Source organism: Convolutriloba macropyga, chromosome 11 (assembly GCF_964194025.1).
Source record: "Convolutriloba macropyga chromosome 11, txConMacr16.3, whole genome shotgun sequence".
Taxonomy (NCBI): domain Eukaryota; kingdom Metazoa; phylum Xenacoelomorpha; order Acoela; family Convolutidae; genus Convolutriloba; species Convolutriloba macropyga.
In genome coordinates this window covers 13,084,015-13,106,144 of record NC_134478.1, presented here as the reverse complement: position 1 = coordinate 13,106,144, position 22,130 = coordinate 13,084,015, and the positions used below count along the sequence as shown (strand labels likewise).

At 35.5% G+C, this 22,130-nt stretch overlaps 2 protein-coding genes across 3 annotated transcripts in view; both read left to right on the top strand.

The window, feature by feature from the left end:
• LOC142349538 (tuberin-like) overlaps positions 1-22,130 on the top strand; it is a 494,816-nt gene that overhangs the window by 125,302 nt on the left and 347,384 nt on the right. The gene's annotated exons all lie outside the window — the stretch shown is intronic.
• LOC142349840 (uncharacterized) overlaps positions 14,895-22,130 on the top strand; it is a 41,824-nt gene continuing 34,588 nt past the window's right edge. Inside the window, exon 1 of one of the 2 annotated variants that reach the window (XM_075401644.1) lies at positions 14,895-17,493. In XM_075401644.1, coding sequence (XP_075257759.1) covers positions 15,466-17,493 — 2,028 coding nt within the window. In that variant the 5' untranslated portion in view covers positions 14,895-15,465. The remainder of the gene's footprint in view (positions 17,494-22,130) is intronic. The other variant, XM_075401647.1, reaches the window with a different exon arrangement.

Below are 22,130 nucleotides of genomic sequence, written 5' to 3'. Positions count from 1 at the left end.
CTCACCGAGAAACCAAGTATGAATCGCAATATCCGATAGTTCGCGCGCAGTTCTGTAGACCAGTCCACTTTAGCGTTTCGAGGAGAAAGATGTTTCATTAGTAGATGAAACGAACATGTCACCACATAAAAAATTATGAAAGTGAGGCTTATTATTACCGACATCATTTTGTCTGTGTTTTTTTGGTTTCATTTGAGATCAGATACACAGTTTTTACAGCAAGAGATCATTTCATTGTTTCTTTTTAAATGACTCCCCTGACAGATCTCATCTGCCGCCCAATTAAATGTCTTTTCTTTCTTTTGTACAAGGAAACTAATGAATGTCAAAACTTTAGCGCAGAGCGTAGAATGGAGAACAAACATTTATTTGTTCTATCCCCTAACTTACTGGACATCAACCGTCTCAGATCAAAAATCACACCTTAAATCACACCTTTCACTAAGAAGACCTCAACTCTCTTAAGCTCATAATTAATAAATTCATTGATGAATTAGGCCCTTTGAATTCATCCCTCGACTCCTTAGTACCCAAGTCGCCGATTGAAGTCATAGAAAAGCCGACCAATCTACATTCTTTTCTTAATCCTTGTGTCAATATCCCCCTCCCTCGCAATATCCCCGATATGATGTATGAGAAACAGGTAATGATGGTCATGTGAGTCATTTTTGAGAATTTACCCTACTGAACTCCACTCAAGACAAGGTTCGAGTTAGGGGGTAACACATGAAGAAGACTTCTAAGAATTTACCCTTTTCCCGATTCCACTAAAACGATGTAAGAGTGGGGTTAATTGAGTAATGGGAATAAACAAGATGACTTTTTAGAATTTACCCCTAAGTATTCAGCCGAAAAAATATACAAGTATGTGGTAATGGAGTAAACGGTGGAATATTTGATTCCCGCTGACTACAACCCCAAATTGATTTAAGAGTGATGCGGTAAAGAAATACCCAGGAGATCGCAGGTTCTGGGTTTGGGTTCGAACGCAAAATGGTATGATCAGAGGTCGCTTATAACAATATAAAAAAGCATGGCTGGGAAGAAGACTACTACAGTTTAGAATATACAGTGCAACTTTAGAATATATTGACTATGGTGCAACTTTGACAGCTGTTTTAATTTAATGAATATTCTTAAGAATTGAACGAGAATTTTAAAACGTAATGGTGGATATTTTTGTTGTCTGACTTAGTTCGCTCTGGTTATTTATGATGTTCCTTGGGCTTCTTCTATTGCAGCGGCACTAAGCGCAGAAGCAACTGTTGTGAAACAATCAAGTCAAGCGCATGAAAACTTGACTCAAGTCCTTGAAGAAGATGAAAACGGTTACCCGCAAATATGAAATCAACGCATTAACTGTAACAAAAACCTTTCCTGAATATATTTTTTTGACTAGAGAACTTATCTATCTATCATAATATATATATATATATATTCCCATATATATATATATATATATATATATATATATATATATATATATATATAGAACAAGTAATTGGTGACCCTCTTCGGACAGAACCCTCTTTTACGGCTCTAAATGTATGACTTGGGTCTCTCCACAGTTCTACATTCTCTGCTGGGCACAAGATAAATGCATCACCCAACAACTGTCACAGGACATGAGGCCCACAAACTGTGCGACCCACGAACTACAGAACAGAAGAGACCGGAAGACTAAAGACAAAGGCCCTAAAGGCTAAAGAAAAGGACACTTTTGGAGCCAAATTTTTGGGTTACAGACGTAACCCAGAAGAACAATTTTTTGCGTTCTGAGACGTTACCCCTGGAAAACTTTTTCTACTATGCTGATGGCCCGAGGTTTCAGACGTCAATTCAAGAAGTCCTGTTCCCCGGTGAAAACAATAAAAAAATCAGTAATTCTCTACATGTCAAAAACGAGAAAAAAGATAAAACCTGAGTTTTGTCCTGGTCAAAATGTCAATGCTTTTTTAGACAAAATTTTTTTGATTTATAAATGTCGAAATTAAATTAACGCAATGACAAGTTCTTAGTGCAAGAAATTGTTCCTAAAAATGAAAATTAACAAAAAAACGTTTTTTAAAACATAAATTCAAAAAACGTTCTTTAATTTCTTGGCCCGATATTCTTATATGATCTACATTTAATAGTTCGAGTTGGCTTTTGAACTAGTTGTCATTCAATCAAGAAGTTCAACACTTGGATAACATCATTTAGTTTCTCAGAAACGAAAATTGAAGAAAAAACGTTTTTGACCAGATAAAATTGAAAAAAATTTTTAACTTTTTTAAACTGCCGGCTTCATATTATTATGGAAAAAAATTATCTAGATCCAAATCCGTCTCTGCAAATGTTTCCTGTCAATTTTTCAACCAAATTAGCCGAGAAAAACCTAAGAAGTAAAAAAAAAGAAAAATTCTTGCCATCCCCATCAAAAAACAAACAAAAAAGAGCAAAACTTTTATTTTTTTGCACAAAAACTATTTTTTTGCAGAATTCCTCAGCCTCAGGCGTTGCTGTCGGCCAAGTCCCTCAGCCCTTTGGTTTCAGCCTTTAGCATACTGAGAAGAAGAAAATTGATGAAACGAAAACGCTTTCAGAAAGTAATTATATTGATTTTTTTGTCATCATCCAACCGGATTCCTTCTCACAAAGAGACCTCAGATGTCAATTCAAATCAATTCTTTGAAAAATCCGGTCACAATTGAAAAAAATGGTCTTATGTCATTGTTTTTGAGGGCACTGGAAGCACTACATGATCATTACAAGATTGACAAAGTGTCGGAGAACAGAAAAGCTTTCAGAAAAGACGAAAGTTACAATTTCTACAAAGTCTTCAAGCTTCTTGTGATTTTTTAGAATTTTTTGTCTTTTTGTGTTTTGTTTCGTCTAAATACATTGCATTTAAATCAAGTTCGTAAGTTTTCAGCCCACAAAAAAAGAACTCTGTCAGAACTTGAAAATTCTGTCAGATTTTAATCGCTAAGATTGCACGGTTAGGGAAGTGAGAGAAATTTTCTAGTAGTTTCTAGGTCTGATGGGAGATCATTGGCTATTGTTTGAGAAAATATATCATGTTTAATAGTTTTACAAGGAAAAGGGGTTTGATGAATTTATTTTTTGTGTTCTGGTCTAATATTGGTTCAACTGCATAATTGTAGCAAAGCACAAGTTCCCTGTCAACCACTGCAGCCAAAAACGCTAGTAAAGACAGACAAGGCCAGCTAATTAGGCAAAATTTGATTTCATTCAGAAAGCTAGATTTAGCACACAAAACACATCCTGAGACATCAAATTTTGGAAAAAAATTGCAACGCTGGTCTCTCGAAAAAGAAAAAACTTGGATCTTTAGCATTCAAACTTTAGACAATTTTTACATCAAAAATTGCATTGCTCCGGTTCTTTAGGCCGTTTTTTAACTGCAATAAATAATTTCAACGTCTACAACAGCAACAAACGGTCAACAGAGCACAACAAGCATCAAGATGTCTAAGGAGATCACTGCTGAATGCCAGTTTGCCATCAACATGTTTAAAGCGACCGAAATGGCCATGAAAAAACAGCTCGACCTTTTGGAGAAAACCATTCAGCAACGAAAGAATTTTCAATCTTTCTCTCTGCTGATTCAACAAACCACAGCACAAGACAAAGAACTCAAAGATCTGTTGCAGAAAAAGACAAAGCAACAGACTCATCGGAATACAGCGACATTGCTTTGGATCGGACAAACCGTCTGAACGAACTACAGTTGCAAGTTGATCTTTTGGTCGATGATGGTCAACTGAGCCAGTCCTCCGGCCGGATCAGAGATAATGTCAGCATTATCTCAAGCAGACGAAACCGATCTAACTAATCAACGCCTGTCTCAATAGACAGCAATGAAGACAATAAGCTCCAACGTCACCTGGAAGAACAGAAAAGCAGCACAGCTCACCCAAATCAGCCTCCTGTTATCCCGCCTCGACCTGGAAGACCAACACTCTTTCTTCAACAGTCAACTGCCCCACATATAAACTTCGAACCCGTTCTTGGGGCTCACCAAAGAGAATGCAAAACCAGGAAAACAAGAACAGAATCTTGCAGAAACTAATAACCACGTTCGTAATCCTTTCACACAAGCCCTTGACACACTTGTCTTTAACAGTGCAACTGATGAGCCTCATTATGCCGCTATCAACTGTGACAATCAATCAACATTACCACCCTACAGCCTCCGAACAGCCCCGATCACCCTCGACAACAGTGAAGCAAACAAAAACAACCATTTGTTAATTCTTTTGCCGCCTATAACTAACGTGAACATTTCAAGCAACAGTATTACAGCTAAATGAGAATATAGTGCTCAAGATTTCCCTGAAGTCAGCATTACTGAGTTTCTATTCTCAAAACCAGTGACTGAAAATAGATTCATTTGGCAAACACAAATCAAGCTTGTCATGATACCCAAAATAAACAAACTGCTAAAAATAACAAGAGCAAATTAAATCCTGTTGTTCAACAGCAATAATTGCAAACCTTTGCTCAGGAGACTGCGAATAGTAGCCCGCAGCAACAAAAATTCAGTCAGTTGTCGTCACGGAAAACTTTCAATTACCAAATCCGCAGTTTACATATGCAACATATGCTGTGCAAGTAACCCACCAAAAAAATGTTGCTCTTCCTTCTGAACAACAGAATCTTCAACTGTTTCAGCAAGTTAAAAACAGTTTGTTTCCACAAAAACCAGAATCAGTTTCGAAAAAAAAATGCTTTGCAAATTTCATTACTTCGTCCTCAGAAGTACATTCAGAAAATGACGAATAAACAACCTGTTCCTCAGATTTGCTCACAACCAACAGTTTTGCTTAACAATCTGCAAAATTTTCAAAATCAAACTTCCTCTCGTTTTCCATTATCTTCAATGCCCTTGGGTGCAAATGTACCAATATTCGTCAACGCACAGACACAAAGCAACGCAAAACAAAACCAATTTTGGCACCCGAAAAATTGGCCTAGCAAATTAAATTATAATAAATTACAAGCCAATGCATCAAACGCTAATTTAAACCCTGTTCCACAATTGACAAAGGATGATTATAAACATTCAATTGAATCACCTCCCTTAGAATTACAAAACTATAATGGAGATCCGCTTCAATTCCATGAATGGATCAACAGCTTTTACAGATTGATTCAACAGAACACTGCAATCAAAGATAAACATCAATTAACGTATCTACAGGTTTTTGTGCCAGGAAAAGCAAAAGACACCATACACGCGTATTTTTGTGACCCGTCGTGTTATGAGACAGCCTTAAGCGAGCTGATAAATCAATTCGGTGACCCAACCATCATGATTAATGCCTTCATCAACCTACTTGAAAAATGGCAAGTCATTAATCAGAACAAGCAATGTTATATTGCCTTTTCGTCTTCTTTGAAAAAACTTGTCCAGGCATTTCAATGCCTTGTTTTTATGGCAGGCCTTCAATCAACAACGCTATTGGTGAAAGCCAAAGAAAAAGTTCCACACAACCTCATCCTGAAGTGGACCGAGCACTGTCTCACTGAGTTTCACTCAGACCAACCTCTTGCAGAACTTCAACAGTGGTTACAGCTCCAAGCTCAAGTTTATGATAAAGTTAACCGGGATTGTGTAGAGTTCATTGTCAAAAACAAACTTTTTTGAGATAATCGCTCATTTTTAACCTAGAACTGAGATCATCAAATAATGTCCTTACTATACTACTGAGATCTTTGGTCAGTAAAATATCGTACTGATGTCTTCGTCAATGTTAGGCCCTTAACGATAGCATCGTTCAAAAACATGATCTTACTGAAGATCTGGTCAATACCAGCTCTCACTTAGATTACCGGCCAGTATAAAGATCTTACTGAGGTCATCATCAATATCAAGCTCGTATTGAGAGCATCAATCAATAATTCAACATTATACTGAGATCATTGCCGAATATCATTGTTTTACTGAAATCGTTGTTGAATTTTAGCTCTTGCAGGGAATATCGTCCAATATCAAGCTCTTACTGAGATCAACCTCTAATCAGGACCGAGCACTGTCTCACTAAGTTCTACTCAGACCCACCTCTTGCAGAATTTCAACAGTGGATGGAGCTTCAAGCTGAAGTTTATGATAAAGTTAACTGGGAAAATCCCATGAGAAAAACATTCCCCAATTCGAAAAACTTTGGAAACTCAATCTTTAACGCTAATTGAGGTTACAGAAACTACACATCACAACCTCTTAACTCTATAGTTGTTAATCAGGAAACAAACCAAAGCATATATTGCAACAGAATTTGCAGAAGAGTTTCAATGCAAACAGATCCTGCGAAAAGTGCCGAAACAATCACAGCATTGCTACTTGCCCTGAATACCAGTTTTGTCATCCTAGTGGGAGATACAGCATTGTTAGCACAAACAGTTTGTGTACAAATTGTCTTAGCAATAATTATCAGAAACAGACATGTCCGTCAACTAACCGATGCCAAGTATGCAGTGGTTTCCATCATACAACCTTGCATGACCCTGCAAAAAAAATTAAACGTCCAACGGCAGCTTTTTCAACAAAAGCGCACAAAAATATCAGTCTACTGTTTCCTCAGACAACAAGACAGCGGTTGAAAATACGATCAACAATTCTCAAGCAAAAAGCCAGAAGAATAAGATTTCAAACAAACGCTATCGACAATCCTTCAACGATCAAAAACCAAAACAACCCTCAAAAACAATACATAAATGGAAGCAAGAACCCCCAGTCTTTTATTATCAACCAAACTTTTGATGCACCAAAAAAGTGGTATGAGGGGCTTCTACTCATCCCCGTTTCATTTCTGAAATAAAATAAAGCCTTCAACACATATGCCTGAATTGATCCTGGTAGTCAATGTAGTTTTGCTCTGGATGTCATTTCAGAATATCTTGAGCTTCCTTGCGAATCCCATCAATCAGCTCCTCCTCAGTTCACTAACACTGAAAATAACATGAATGTCTCTAAAATAAACGAACCAGTAACCATTTTTGCATACAAATCAACAGAGATTTTTTTGAACTCTCTCAAGCATACAGAATCATCCTCAAATGTCAGTGCCGCAAATGTTAGAGCAAATTTGCGATGCCTTTAACAACCAACGCCGATGGCAAAATCGAAGCCCTACTTGCTGTTAACGCTTTTGCAATCACCTTTTCCACTCATGTCATTCAAGGAAATTGAACTCAAACATTTGGTGTCAAAACTAAAATAGGTTGAACACTATCCGGTGAATACGAAAATTGTTCCACAAAAAACAGTCTTAAATCCTCCAAACTGTCGAGCAATGCCTTCGTCTTTCAATTTTCAAGAAAACGAATGGACCAACCAGAGCCAGAAGAACTAGTTCAACAGTTCTGGAGAATTCAATCCGGAAAAATTCAACCAGACAGCAGGTCTTCATCTCCCATTGATCAATGCTTCATCCAAATAATGAAAGACTCAATTTTTTTCAATGGAGAAAGATTTGAAATTAAACTGCCTCGGAAAGAAAACTCCAATTTGAAAAATAATTACTTTTTCTTCCTCAGTCAACTCAAAAACTTAATAAAGCGACTCGAGCGTAATCCTCAACTTCCCGATAACTGTTGCAGGACTCAGCAAACTGTTTTGGAAAAAACTACGTTAAATCAGTTGAGATGCAAGATGCATCTCGGGATCGAATCTGTTATCTCCCACATCACCCAATTGAGAATCTTAACAAGCCCGGCCAGGTTCGGCGGGTCGCAAATGCAATTTCTAATTTCCTCGGAAAAACACAAAAACATCAAGTTGCTAACAGGTCCTTTCCTGCTTAATAGCCTGCTTGGAGTACTTATGCTTTTTCGTGAATATCCAATTGCAGTCCTACCGGACATTGAAGGCACGTTCTTGCAAATTGCTATCAACCAAACTGACCGGTCAGCCCTTCGTTTCCTGTGGATTAACGACAATGAAATCCAACAGTATCAATTCACAAGACAAATTTTTGGCGCTACCTGCTCCCCATCATGCGCGATCTTTCTTTTGAATCCTTGCGCTGATAAAAACGGAGATGAATATCCCGAAGCAGTCAAAGCCGTCAAAAATCACTTTTACATGTATGATTACGTCCAGTTGCATGATACGGTAACGAATGCCTCAAAGACATTTCAGCAAACCATTCAGAATCTTCGGGAAGAGAGTTTCCGCCTCACAAAATTTGGTTCTAATGAACCCGATGTTCTGAAAAACAATACTAACACAGGACATTGAAGAAAACAGTGACATTTTCAGAGTCCTTGGACTGAATGGAAATCTGAAAAATGACACACTCATTATGAAACAACTAACAGATTTTTCTACGAACACAATTGAGTATACACAAAGGAAAATCTTAAGCGTTGTATGCTCGATATTTGACCCTCTCGGCATACTGTGACAATCCGTTTCAAAATACTTGTCCAAGAAATTAGGAAAAAGCAGGTTGAACCACTACCCGCAAGATAAGCAGAAGACCTCAGAAATTATTAGATTCTTATTTCGAAATGCCTGAAATAAATCTTAGTAGAACACTAACAAATCGTCAATACTCTGAAATCAGTGCAGAAATACACGTATTTGTTGATGCTTCAACGGCTGCAATGGCAGCCGTAGCGTACCTACAAAAATCACACAACCATTCAGAGGTTACAGAAACTTGTTTCCTTATTGGAAATTTGCTCCTATGAAGCAAACAAGCGTGCCCAAACTTGAACTTGAAGCTGCAGTATATGGAGTTAGGCTACATTCTACAATCGTGAAAGAGTCCTCTTTCGCAATTGACAAAGCTGTATTCAGGATTGGTAGTCAGTTAGTCCTTGATTGTATTGTGGCTTCCAGAAGGCAACCTGTATGTGCTGCAAACGGACTCAGAAAAATTGCAGCAACAACTGACGCATTGAACAATCCAGCCAAACATGGCACTCGTGGCGTAGATCCATGTGAAACATCTCTTAAATGGTTGCAACCTTCAGAGTTTCTGTCATCATCAGAGCCGATCAATAACCAGCCTGTACGCTCGAAACCAGCGGTCGTAGCAACAACAACACATTCATCTTCAAATGTTCCAGAGCCAATCATAGACCCAGCACGTTTTTCGTCTTGGACGAAAATGCTACTCACTTTAGCCACTGTCTTAAACTTATTCTTCACATAAAAAAAAATTTTGTGACAACAAACAACAGTACACGTCCGATGACATCGATCTATCTCGGAAGCATTTGATCAGAAGTTCTCGAGAGAACTCATTTCACTCGACAGTTTTATTAATAAAAAGGGCAAACTGCAATCATTGAACGCACTCCCTGACCAAATTGGTCTTCTCCGTTTGAGTGGTAGATTTCAATTTGCTCCTGATGAAGTTGAAATAGAAAAAAGTCCGATTATTCTGCATGCGGAAGACGCAATAACACTTTTGTACTTAGAACATGCTCATCTTGTATGCATTCATCAGGGAACAGCACCCATCAGAACCCGTCAACGATACCACGTATTTCGCTTGCGAAAGTGTCTACTCAGCATCAAAATTCACTGGTTTTTATAAGGAAGAATTAATGCAGAGAACGTATAACCGATCATGGCTCCTCTTCTCGCTTTACGTTTCCCATCAGCCGCATCTTAGTCCCCGTTTTCCAATAGTGATGTCGACTACTTTGGACCATTTTTTTTATAGAGGACACAAAAGGAATCTTGAAAAAACTTTTTGTTTGATGTTTACGTTCTTAAACATGAGAGCAGTCCAGCTTGAAAGCTGCCCAGATCTCAACATCAGTACTTTCCTAAACGCATTTTGACATTCCACCAGTAGACGATGTCAACTAGAACTGCTGTACAGTGATAATGGAAAGACATTCATCGGAGCGACAGAAGAGCTGAAGAAAAGTGTAAAGAGCCCTAACAACGACAAAATTTACAAAGCTCTTGAAGGTACAAACACAATTTGGAAATTCAAACTGCCTTAGAGCCCCCACTTTGCCGGTGTCTGGGGCGCTTGATACAGAAGCGAAAAGAAAGCTGTTGATCCTTCTAGGCTCAAAAAGACTCTCACTTGAAGTATTCCAAGCAAAACTGCTAGAAAACAATGCCACCTTGAATTCAAGATCTCTCGTAAATGTCGCTGATATTCCCAACAAGAAGACGCCTCTCGCACCTAACCACTTTCTGATCAGTCGTCCATTCAGCTCTCAGCCACCAAGAAAATTTGACAACCAGATTCCAGCCAGTTTCAGGACATGGAGAAATCTGCAACACATGATCAACCACTTCTGGAAGCGACTTGTCAAAAAAATCTACGGACATTACTCAAGAAATCTAAATATCTAAATGGAAGGAAAACAGCCAGTCGCCATTTAAAGTTAATGACGTTGTCTGGATCCTGAAAAACATGACTCTTCGTGGAATTCGGCCTCTTGGTTGTGTGTTGGAGGTGTACCTTGGACGAGATGGACAGCACCGTTTGTTGAAGGTGAAAACGGCTTACGGTACGTTTGTTCGCCCCGTTTCCCCACTCGCACGCGTTTAGGCTGATTAGCCAATTTTTATAATTTTTTTTCACGAAACGGTTTCTAGGCAACTTGGGTTACCCTCTCTTCGACGACGTCTTAAAGGTGTTGCTGGCCTCCTGTGCATTACCCTCTCTTCGACTACCTCTCCAAGTGTTGCTGGCCCCATGGTTCTTCTTGGAGCTTGTTTTGGAACAATCAAGTCAAGCGCATAAAAACTTGTCGTAACCGTTTTCCTTGAACAAGTTGAAAACGGTTACCCGCAAATTTGTAATAACCGAAAAAAGTGTAGCAAAAACGTTTACTGAATATAATTTTTTGACCAGAGAATTTGTTTCCATGTATATATATATATATATATATATATATATATATATATATATATATGTATATATATATATATATATATATATATATATATGTATGTATATATATATATATATATATATATATATATATATATGTATATATAAATAAATAAATATATATATATATATATATATAAATATATATATATATTTTATATATATGTATATATATGTATATATATATATATATATATATATATATATATATATATATTTATACATATGTATATATATGTATATATATATATATATATATATATATATATATATATATATTTATATATATGTATATATATATGTATATATATATATATATATATATATAAATCTATATTATATATATATATATATATATATATATATATATATACATATATATATATATATATATATGTATAGATCAATATATATATATATATATATATATATATTTATAATATATATATATATATATATATATATATATATATATATCAGCAACAAAAGTTGCAGACAATAATTATTCGGAATTACCAGTCAGGGGAATTTCAATAAAATTTCGAGCGACCAATGACAAAAGCAGGCTGAAGAGATAATTGAGTTAGTCAATGAACCAATCTTGCTGAATCAATCAACAATTGAGCTGTAAGAAAAACTTTTTGTCGACTGTAGTTAGAGAGCTCGGTGGTGGTTTTAGTATAAAAAATTGCGACTGGACTTTTTTCTTTTCATGGGGCGAAATCTAAGCCTGGACAGACACAATTCTTATTTTTAAATAATTTAGAGAAACATACTTTTTGCTTGAACTTTTGTGAATTGATGGATTTATTTGCAAACTTTTTTCTTCAGTCAAGCTTTCGCTTTCGTTTACGCACTTTAACAAAAATAAAAAAAGATTCGTATGTTTCATTAAAAACATTTTCAGTTTTCCAAATAAAATAAGTTTTTTCTTTGGCGAATAATAAGGAAAACAGTTCCAAAATGTGGTTTTGAGAAAGAAAATAGAAAAATAGTTTATTGAGTTAGATTTAGAGCCAAATTTTAGCCTTTTACTTATTTTATTCAATACTATTTTAAACTGTGTTCTATATATTCATTAAAGAAAAAAGTTAAAGCCGAGCAAATAGACTGCAGAAGAAATAGCCGGAAAAATTGAATTAAAACAGATTTTTTTTTCAATTCTCTTTTTTGAGGGGTTTTTCTTGTTCTCAGTTCCTCTAAATTTTTAGTTAAGAAATAATTAGAGTTGAATTCTGTCTACAAGCTGAGTATCGTTATAGCCAAAATGAAAAAAGAAATAAAATGTGGGAACTACAAGTAATAGAAACAATTAAAAAGTTCTTTCAAACACCGAAGGAGAACATAAGCACCTACATTTTTCTAATTACTTTGCTTTGGACTCAGGAAAATAGAACTGACCTTGCAGTTCCTCTCACTAATAAGATGCGACTAAAACTGCACTCAAAATTTGAACAGACCCTTGATTTACAAATAAAAAAACCAATAACTTTGATCAATAACAATTATAAGTTTAACTTTTTGTCAGCTTCTCTAGATTCCCATCTATTTTTTTGTTTAAAAAAAGCTATCAATTTTTTGTTAATAAAAGGCTATCAATTTTACTCCAGAATCAAAAATCCCGACGCTTTGCTATTTTCAAATTTCAATTTCATAAAACAGAACAAATTATGAATAATTAATGAAAAATTGAGACAAAAACCGAGAGAAATATTTTTGGAGAAAAAAAGCAAAAAAACGAGTTTTTTTCCTGATATATGAAGTAAATTTTAATTCTCTACTCTCGTCATGAACTGTAATTGCAGTCAAAGGAAGTACTATTTGAGTAAAATAGATATTTTCACTCATTATAAATGCACAGAGTACTATTTTTTTAAAAAAAATCGGTAGAATTTTTTTCTGCCCAAAAGTTTTCGGCAATAACTTAAGTTGAACACAATATCTAAGTCCACTGCATTTGTACTTTGTGAATCTCTATTAAAAATTTTGCATCCAATTCCCATGATCTATTTGAAGCCAGCACAACCTGGGCAATGTCTCCCATTGTTAGACAGCTCGAATCAACAAAAAATCTATAGGAAAATGAAAAGGAAAAATAATTTGATACTCTGGTGTTCTGCTCTGATAAAACTGTAAAATATGCTCATCAATTAATTTAATGTTCAATGAGAAAACTATTTGTCTCGGTTGACCTTACATTAAATCCTTCTATTAAGAAGATTGGAAAAAAAACTATTTGAGAACAAGTTGTATTAATAGATTTTCTCAGTATATATTTTTTCCTAATTTCTTACTGGCAAGAAATTCTGTTGTTCCAACTGATCCTTCAGTTAATTATCTTTGAAAGATAAGTACATCATACGACAGTTATATTGCAGTAAATGTGAAAAAAAACTTTTTTTGTCAAAATTGTTTTTTTCTAATTGTTTAAAAAAATTAGCAAAGGATTTTTTTTCTTCAAATTTTTTGGAAACTGTTTTGCTTGTTATTCGGTCTAAGAAACAGTCCTTCGGCCTATATAAGTTGTGTTCCTTTCAACATTTAAGCCGGCATTCGTATTGGACAGTTGACAACCATTTATAGTTTTGTAATTATGTCTGCAGTTTTTTTCACATGAAACTCAAATATTCAATTCTCGCGAAGATTTTGGAATTTATCTTTGATAACAATTGCATTTTAAAACTTTCATTGAAATCATTTCAGTTTTCAAGAGTACATCAGAAAAATTGATACTTATAGTAGGCCATTCAAGAGGCAGTAGATATTTTTTTTTTCTGTTCATCTTTTTTTAGTTGGTTACCCTAAATCCTTTAGTTCATTTAAATGGATATGTGAAAGAAAACAACTTTCACTTCAGCCAAAGTAGTGGGAAAAAGTTTGGCTCGATTTACTGTGTTAAACGTTCGTCTGTATTATTTCCGTAAACTGCCGGTTTTAATTTCGACGATGGAAAAATCTCAGAGGCATATTTTTATGAAGTGTGTAATATCACCTGGAAACTTTTCAAAAAAGTTTTTAGTTTTCCTATATGAATTTTAGTTTGTTGTGTTGCTTTGTAGTTTTATGCGTTATCTGTTCTTTTTTTAACGATGATATTTGATTCTAGTTTACTCTATCAGTGATCTCATTTATATTTTTAGTATCTTTGAGATAGCTGTACTGTACGATATGGAAAGAGAGGATTAAAAAATCACAGAACTTTGTTTTGAATACAAATGGAGAGTTTTTGATCAGTTGAATTGCTTAGAAAATTTAATTCTCCATTGTTCTTTAGTGATCTGGGTACCCGGGCAATTTAATCAGTTAGTTACGACGCTAATACGGACTCCAGATCTTTTAATACAGCCTTAGCACACTGTCTTGATACATTTAACAAATCTTAGTGCTTTCTCTAAAACTTATTTAATGCTGGTGCGGTCCGAGTATATTTTTTTCTTGTTTGGCCGATCAAAGTTTTTTTTGAGAAGCGAGTGAAGACATCTCTTTAAGGTACTTTGAAAGCAGAGGAAATGCCTATAACATTTTTTTTCGAAACATAACAGTTTCTAGCAGACAACAGCAAAAAATTTTGTTTGTCTTTTGAATATATTCACGCTTGAAATGATTATATATGATGTTAGAGTATACACTCTAGTAAGTAAGTTGTGATCATAAGATGGAGCTTGAAATGATAGCTCAATATAAGAGAGCATAGTAAGACTCTCGCAGTGTGGACCAGTTGGCTCAGTAGAGAGCACAGGATTGCAATCAATTAAGAGATTGTGGGGTCGCAACCCACATAGGTCCCAAACTTTACTCTCACTATAATGGTGTTGACATAGAATCAACATAACGAGCAAAAGAGTTGCTCTAATATATGAGTTTCCATTTTATCAGATCTGAACGATGTTGCAAATATGTGTATAGATAAATCTGTGAACATATCTGACGTATGAATATTTTTGGTTGTTGTCAAGGACACAGATACGCCTCAGTGTTACCTCATGGTTTCTTTTGTCTTTCTTTGGTCATATGACATGCAGCAAAACATGTGCAGAATACCGCAGAATAACGTGATCAAATGTTTGATTTGTTATTGATAAAGTGCGTTGATTTTTATTCATAACTTATAGTTGTATTATAGTTATTGTAGCTTTATTATCAAGTCTCGAGTTTGTTACACGCGCGATGTTTTAATTTAATCTAGCCACAATTCAAAGTACTTAGCCAGAACTCTCAATAATTTTTTCTGGATTATTCGGTACATTTTTTACTCTTAATAATAATCAATTTTGGTCCCTGCGTAATAGCAGCGGAACTTTTTTGACGTCCTGTTCTCAGCTGCCCTTTTTCTTATTACTCCCCACATTTCAGACTGTTCTTTTACTTACTTTTAATCAAACTTTCGTTTTTGTTTAATAGTAAAACTGCTATTTAAAATAAGTGAGAAAGAAGCAGGACATTATTATCAGGAAGTTTTTAACTTTCAAAGAGCATTTAAAAAAAAATTTTAATTGTTCCTCAATTTTTCATCCCTCTGCTTTTCTGTGTCAACACTTCTTCTCACAGGTTAGTAAACGCTCAATTTCACGATGCGCTAAATTTTAAGATGGAAGAGACCCTGGAGAAGTTGCGACATAATTTGATTGTCCTTCCCGGAGCCCCCCTGGAATTGCAATCCCTAAACCCTGCTGTCAACTTCCTACTGGGTAAAGCGAAAACAGTGCGTACGCTATACCACATGAATTTGCATGGATTGGTTGTGAGCGAACAGGTCCCACTAAAATTAACAGGCGATAACAATGCAGGGGCCTCTACTAGCCAGCGACCACCAGAGAAAGTATCGCATGGTTGCATGTTCATTCCTGCCCCGAACTTTGACAAAGTGATAGTAATCAAAAACGTGAGTTCACTTTCAAACGATGACTCTGTTAGCCGAATAAGCGACTCAGTATTAGATCAAATCCATCATTTGAACAATTTGGTATACTATTTGAAGCAACACTCGGGGTTGAAGGGACACAATAAGCTGATTGTTCAATTTTTAGTGTGCCACCCTAACCAGTTGACCAAGCATACCCAATTTGCAAGCTTGAAATCAGCAATTTGTTCTCAGGACGATCAAGAAAATTGCTCCAACCTTGACCTTAGTATTAATTTCATCACTGAAAACAATTTGAAAACAAAAATTTTGAAATGTATAAAAGAAACCACCCGTCAGACAGAACTTGTCGAGAAACTGATTTCACATTGCATTAATACAATTCCGCAAGAAGAATTGTACCATTTAAGCAAGCTTAAATTCAATCTACTCTCGAAAAAGCCTGAAACATTTGAACAGATTGACGAAGTAATTCAACTTTTTGACTTTTATTTTCCTGACCGCCATAAAAAATTGCTGTCTGTTCCACATTTTAACCGAATTGAAGATCACATGCTGTACTCATACACAGATGAGGGTGAACTGGGCAAATTCTGTGATTATGCGGGCTATTTAGGCGAAGTTAGACTCTTCTCTGAGAAACTCTTAGCCAATTTAAGGAGTCCCACGGGAATTCTGCTGAAAAATTTCGCGAACGATCACCTTAACGAAATACTGGATTTTGGATTCTGTGCAACGCAGCAGTTTGAAATTGATTGGCTGTATCTTGGTGCCAACTATATCGTTGCATTAGAAGTGGGAATGTCAGAAAACCCCCAGCTTCCAAGATCTGCAATTTGTAACAAAATCGAACAGACAATAGAAAAAATAATTCCACAAATGCAAATGATTTTGTACTCGCTTTTGGTGTCATACCATGAAAAGAAAAATCAAAGAATGATCATTAGTGTGATTCAGAAATTGTTCAAGGTTATTATTTACTTACCAAATGCAAATTTTCATTCATTTGTCAGCGAAATTGAATCAATAAGAGAGCAAACATCAAAAAATGACAAAAAATTGGCCAAAGGTTTACAGAAAATCAAAACAATTTTGAATTTATTCAAAAACAAAGAACAATTGGGAAGCTCGGTTCTCTTTCTGGTGGAGGACGAAAATCAAAGCAACGGATTGAGGCTAGTTCGCTTAGCAGAAACGCTTGAAATAGTTGACAGTGATTGCTGTTTGGAAGAAATTTTTGGCTGCACAGACCCAGTCCAAGAAAGTCTGTCGAAATTTCTTTGTTCAATGTTTTCTTTTGCGAGACTGAAGGACATTGAGTTTTGTCGTATTGCTAATCTTTATGAAGAGACAGCTTTAGAGGTAGATGATCGTTACCAATTATCATTTAAAAAAACGTCACAGGAAGATTATGAACAGAAAACAGAGACATCAACCGGTGTTTTGTCATATTCTAACTTCATTTTGAGTCCTCAGCAGCATCGAATTTTATCTGACAACAGCAAAACACACTTTGTAATCACAGGTCAACCCGGGAGTGGGAAAACAACCCTTCTTTTGGCTAAAGCCGAACAGTTAGCCTGGTCAGAAGAAGTTACAAAGATTCACTTTGTTTATGATGAACGGAAAAAGCTATACGGCAAGTTTTTAAAAAACTTGTACCTCAATTGTTGTAGCGGAGAAACGAAAGGAAAAATCAATTTCACCCCCATTGCTGCCCATACTTTCTACAATTGGATAGCGGATCTACCGGATGTAGTCACTTTACACCTATTCTCACTTTGTTTCAATTAAAAGAAATGCTTGTCATAAAAATTTGGCAAAAAAATATTGTTGTTTACGACTTAAAGCCAAAAAACTATCAATAGGAGAAGTGTAGTGCTCCCAGTCATTAACAACTGCCTGGTTTTACGTCATAAACATTATTGCAATTATTCCAGAGAAGTCACAACTAAATATCTGCCTCTTCTTTTCTTCAGAAGTTTTTTCAGATTTTTTTCAGAAGCTTTGTTGTTTTAAGCAATGCTTTCGAACTTCCAAAAATTATTATCTAAACAATCTATGAACTGAATCAAAATTATACAAACAACTAAAATTGGCCACCGAAAAGAACATTTTATTGAATCATTTCACAAAACAATTTCAACAAAAACAGTTTATGCGGTTATGGGTTAGAAAAACTGCGTACATTGTCAGCATTTTATTCAGAAATTTGAAGACAAATAAAATGGATAGTGGAGCTAAACGTGGTTTCCAATCAACCCAATGAAAAGCACAGAAGTGCTGGCTGAAAATTTTACAAATGATTTTAGAAACTCAAAGAAAGAATGTGTAAAAAAGCTCAACAAAAATATTACAAATGAAAATATTTTCTTTTACATCACTTATTAACTCCAGGGCCTAAAAATGGTAAGCACCTTTTCACTCGTTCAACAATTCTAGTTTTACATCGTTAGAAAACTAACGTCAATTTTTTAGCCCCGAAAAAGAAAACATAACAGGAACAAGAGATGCAGAAATGCATTTTTTTTGTAGCTATTCCAGCAGAAATTATTCTTTGAAAGTCAGATAACGCACAATTTTTTGTGCTCTTCAAAAACTAAACGTTGTGTTAGGGGAAAGTCTTATCAGTGCCTCCACAAGAAGGAAGCAAATACAACAGACAAAAACAGAAAAGCTGAATAAACTCCAGAAATGTTCAGCAACAAGAAACAGAAGTCAAGACTTTGTGAGATAACTTTTTGAGTTAGGTCAATTTCTTTAATATCTAATCATAGATTGGATTTGGCGTCATGATATCAGTATCATAGTAGTGGTTATAGTTATATTATTGTACATATAACGCTATGTAAGTATTAGTCATATCCCCTTGAAATACTATCAGTCAAATTAATGAAGTTTTGACCATAACGGAAGTTTTACCAGCGATTTCAAATTCCTAAGACAAATAGCACTATTGAGTTCAATGAACAGCACATAGAAGTTTTCGATATAGTTTTTTTCCATGCAATTACAGAAGAATTACTAGAACTGGGCACAAAATTCGAGTTTAGGTTTAAAATTGAACAGTTAACACATTTGAAAAGAGTCGCCGGGCTAATGCAATTAAATTGGTTTGATGTACAAAACAGCAATAGTACTCACCATAAAAAATCATTTATGTCATAAATTAACATAATTATTGAAACACACAGTAACAAAAAAATTTTTTGCAGGGCGAACACATTTATTATTATGGAGTGATAAAATTAAAGAAAAACATGTGTTGTTTTAAGTGTCAGCTTACCCAATGTTTCAGACTTCATTCTCAGCATCCCAATTTTTTTTGTTCGTGTTCTTAGTCGTAATATCTGTTGCAGGGATTGGGTGCGGAGACAGAGCCAATTCGCAATCGAAGTCTCTGAATCCAGCGAACTGTTTGGGGATATGTCCTAGCTAGTAAAGGCATGGAATTTTGGTTGTTGCCGTTTTCTGGCTGGTTCTCTGCCCAAAAGGTGATACTTGTGAAGCTGGAACTGACTCTGATGTGTTGGTAGGTGCTTGCTCCGACGGTATTTCTATTTGTAATCGAAAAGTACAAGTTTCTTTTAAACTTGGTCTTTGTATTGATGAGCTAATGAGCTTCCTCTTTGGATCTGTTTTGCTGAGCTTTGTGGCAGTCGCCACTCTGCTAATTTTCGACTTGACAGAGGCTACTGCAGATTTATTATCCCATCGACAATGTAGGGTTTCACTTTTTTCTGTTTTTTTTTTTACTTTTGGATCAATGCTGTCTTCCACTATCGTCTCCTAACTGGTCTTAGCGTACGGTACTAGCCTCCTGAAAATTTTTTAAAGGTGATTGTCCGGGCTGCGCGAATATTGTTGTAGTCGGGGATGATTTGAAAATTTTTGGCCCATGGTTGAAGAACTTCGATTAGTCTGCCGTGATTTCGCTTAGATCTCTTAAGCTTAGGCAGTTATCAAGCCAATTTCACCTGAAGAGAGGATTAACTACGCAAAAGAGGGTTTTTGAGTTTCTGAAGAAAATATTATTCGTTCTTCCTTGTTTTCTGAATGGCGATGTCATTGTGCTGCTTTCTTCAGGGCTTCGCACATGGCCTAATGGCTTCACTTTTGGTTTATCCAACCATTGTCATCCCATCATTAACCCAATCACTTTATGATCTCCAGCAGGAGCATCGGGAACTTTAATATTTTCATCTGTACAGTATTTTGTGACTTTTTTTCTATTAGACAGGTTGCCTGGTCTATTCTAATTTTTCATAGATTTCGCTAATTTTACATTGAGTTCTTCTAGGCTTTTTATGGCTTTGTTCTTTTTTGGAATTTTTATTATTTTCGACTCTAGGATATTTTGTATAAGTACCAGCATGTGCAAGAAAAAAAACTTCTGGTGATTTTTCATTTAAAATTGGGTCTCTGTAGTTCTTCATTCAGATCAGAACAATGCTATGTTGTTGCCGTTTGGGTTTTGCAAAAAATTGTTTTCAGAATCTTCACCAGTTTTTAAAATGGTACACTATTGACAGCCTCGGCTATAATGTGTCTGTGCAAGTACGGCAGCAATGCATTTTTTTAATAGCCAAATCATTCCGAACTGCCTGGATGGGTCAATGGTTCGATCGGGGGACCGCTTCATTGATAGAAGTAGGGATGGCGTGGAGGTAACTGGAGAACGAGTAAAAGTACTTCGCGACATCTAACTTCATCGTCTTGAGGAACAAAGTCCCGTAACTCTTTGAGGATAGCGTCGTTGTTTGACAACTCCGCCGGAAATATTTTTGTGAAGAGCTGGTTGAGGTTATTTTCAAAAAATTCCTCTTTGGAAAGTTCAATGTCCTTGTCCCTGTTAGGTTGAGTTGGAGCCAGTATCCGTGATGAGGGTGGATTGGAACGAGAGCCTTAATTACTGTTGAGGTGTTTTGGGTCTTTTTGAAGAAGCATTGGTTTGGGATGTCAACGTAGTTTGGTTTAAATTAGTGTGGACTTGTGGTGCGTTTGCAGAGTGCAATTTGAGCACTTTATAATCTTGGCAGATAACGGCATAAAGAGAATTTAGGTTGCGGATTTTAGCTTTTGTAGAAGTGATGCTTGTTGAAGTTATTTGAACTGTTTACTTTATTTGGCGTGGGGTTGGTTAATTGACTCTACTGGACTCCTGCCATTTTTTGAGTTAAGCTTTGTTTTTTACTTGACTATGAGATGACATATGATCCCAATGCTTAAACACCAATGTATTTGAGTTCGATTGCGGGAAATCATTCAATCACCAATTCGTCATTGTAGCAATTATGCCTTTTGGTTCGTTGGGCAGAAAAATCTAATAATTCCATGCTTGTGCCGGAAATAAACTCAATGTCAAAATAAAGGGGTAGAAGATTATCAATCCATCAGTGCAAACTTCAATGCAGATTGAAATGAGTATTTTCTGTTGCGTTTGCAACCTTTTGTATAAATTATTTAATTAAAATATGGCGTGTATCGTTCCAATTAAAAACTTTTTTCTTTTGTAGAGGATTGCATAATTGTACTGATCAGGGCATGATTTTTCTCATAATATGAACGCTTCCTAGGAAAGCGCTTTTACATTTTTGGACGGTTTGGTTTCCAAAAACTCCTGTTTTTCCTTCAATTTGGGATATACTAGTTTGCAAAATCGTACAGCCTAAGCATTTAACACTTGATTTTGCAGAGAGATATTTTCAGTAATTAGTTCTAAGATTATCTTTGTTCTAAATTTGTGTTCTGTAAACAGGCGTACATTTAATAAGATTTTTTTATTACTACTTTTACTAAGAACTATGATTTGGTCGAGAAAAGAAAATTTTTTTGAAGATGAATTGGCCTCTGATAGCTTTTTGGATTTCTACAAGCATGTCTTGCAATAATAAGAAGTAATAATAAAAGTACAATGATGTGCAGCCTCCTATGTATTTTAAGTTGACTGTATGCCCACTGTAATTCCCGTGTGGTGAACAATATTTAGCTTACTTTTGAAGAATTTTTGAGGAGACTCTGATATTGAATCGGCTAGACTTTCGATATGAGGCATTTGATATTTTTGTTTTGAGTTGCTTAGAGCTTCAGAATTCAATGCAAGTTTGATGGATTCATCTTTCTTAACTGTAATAAACATAGGAGAGCCAAATTTTTAAGTTAGTTTTGTTGTAATTTTTCAATCTGACCTAGAGTCAGAATTCACTTATAAACAAAACTAATTTTGTCCTATAAATTATTTAGAGCTGGTTGTCATTTTATGATAGCTAGGAGTAAATTTACGAGGAAATATAGATTGAACAACTGGAGAGTTGGACTAATTAGAAGCAAATTGTGTTTTGATTGGACATTGATCTGCAAATAACTGACTAATTGAAGTTAGAGATTCGAAT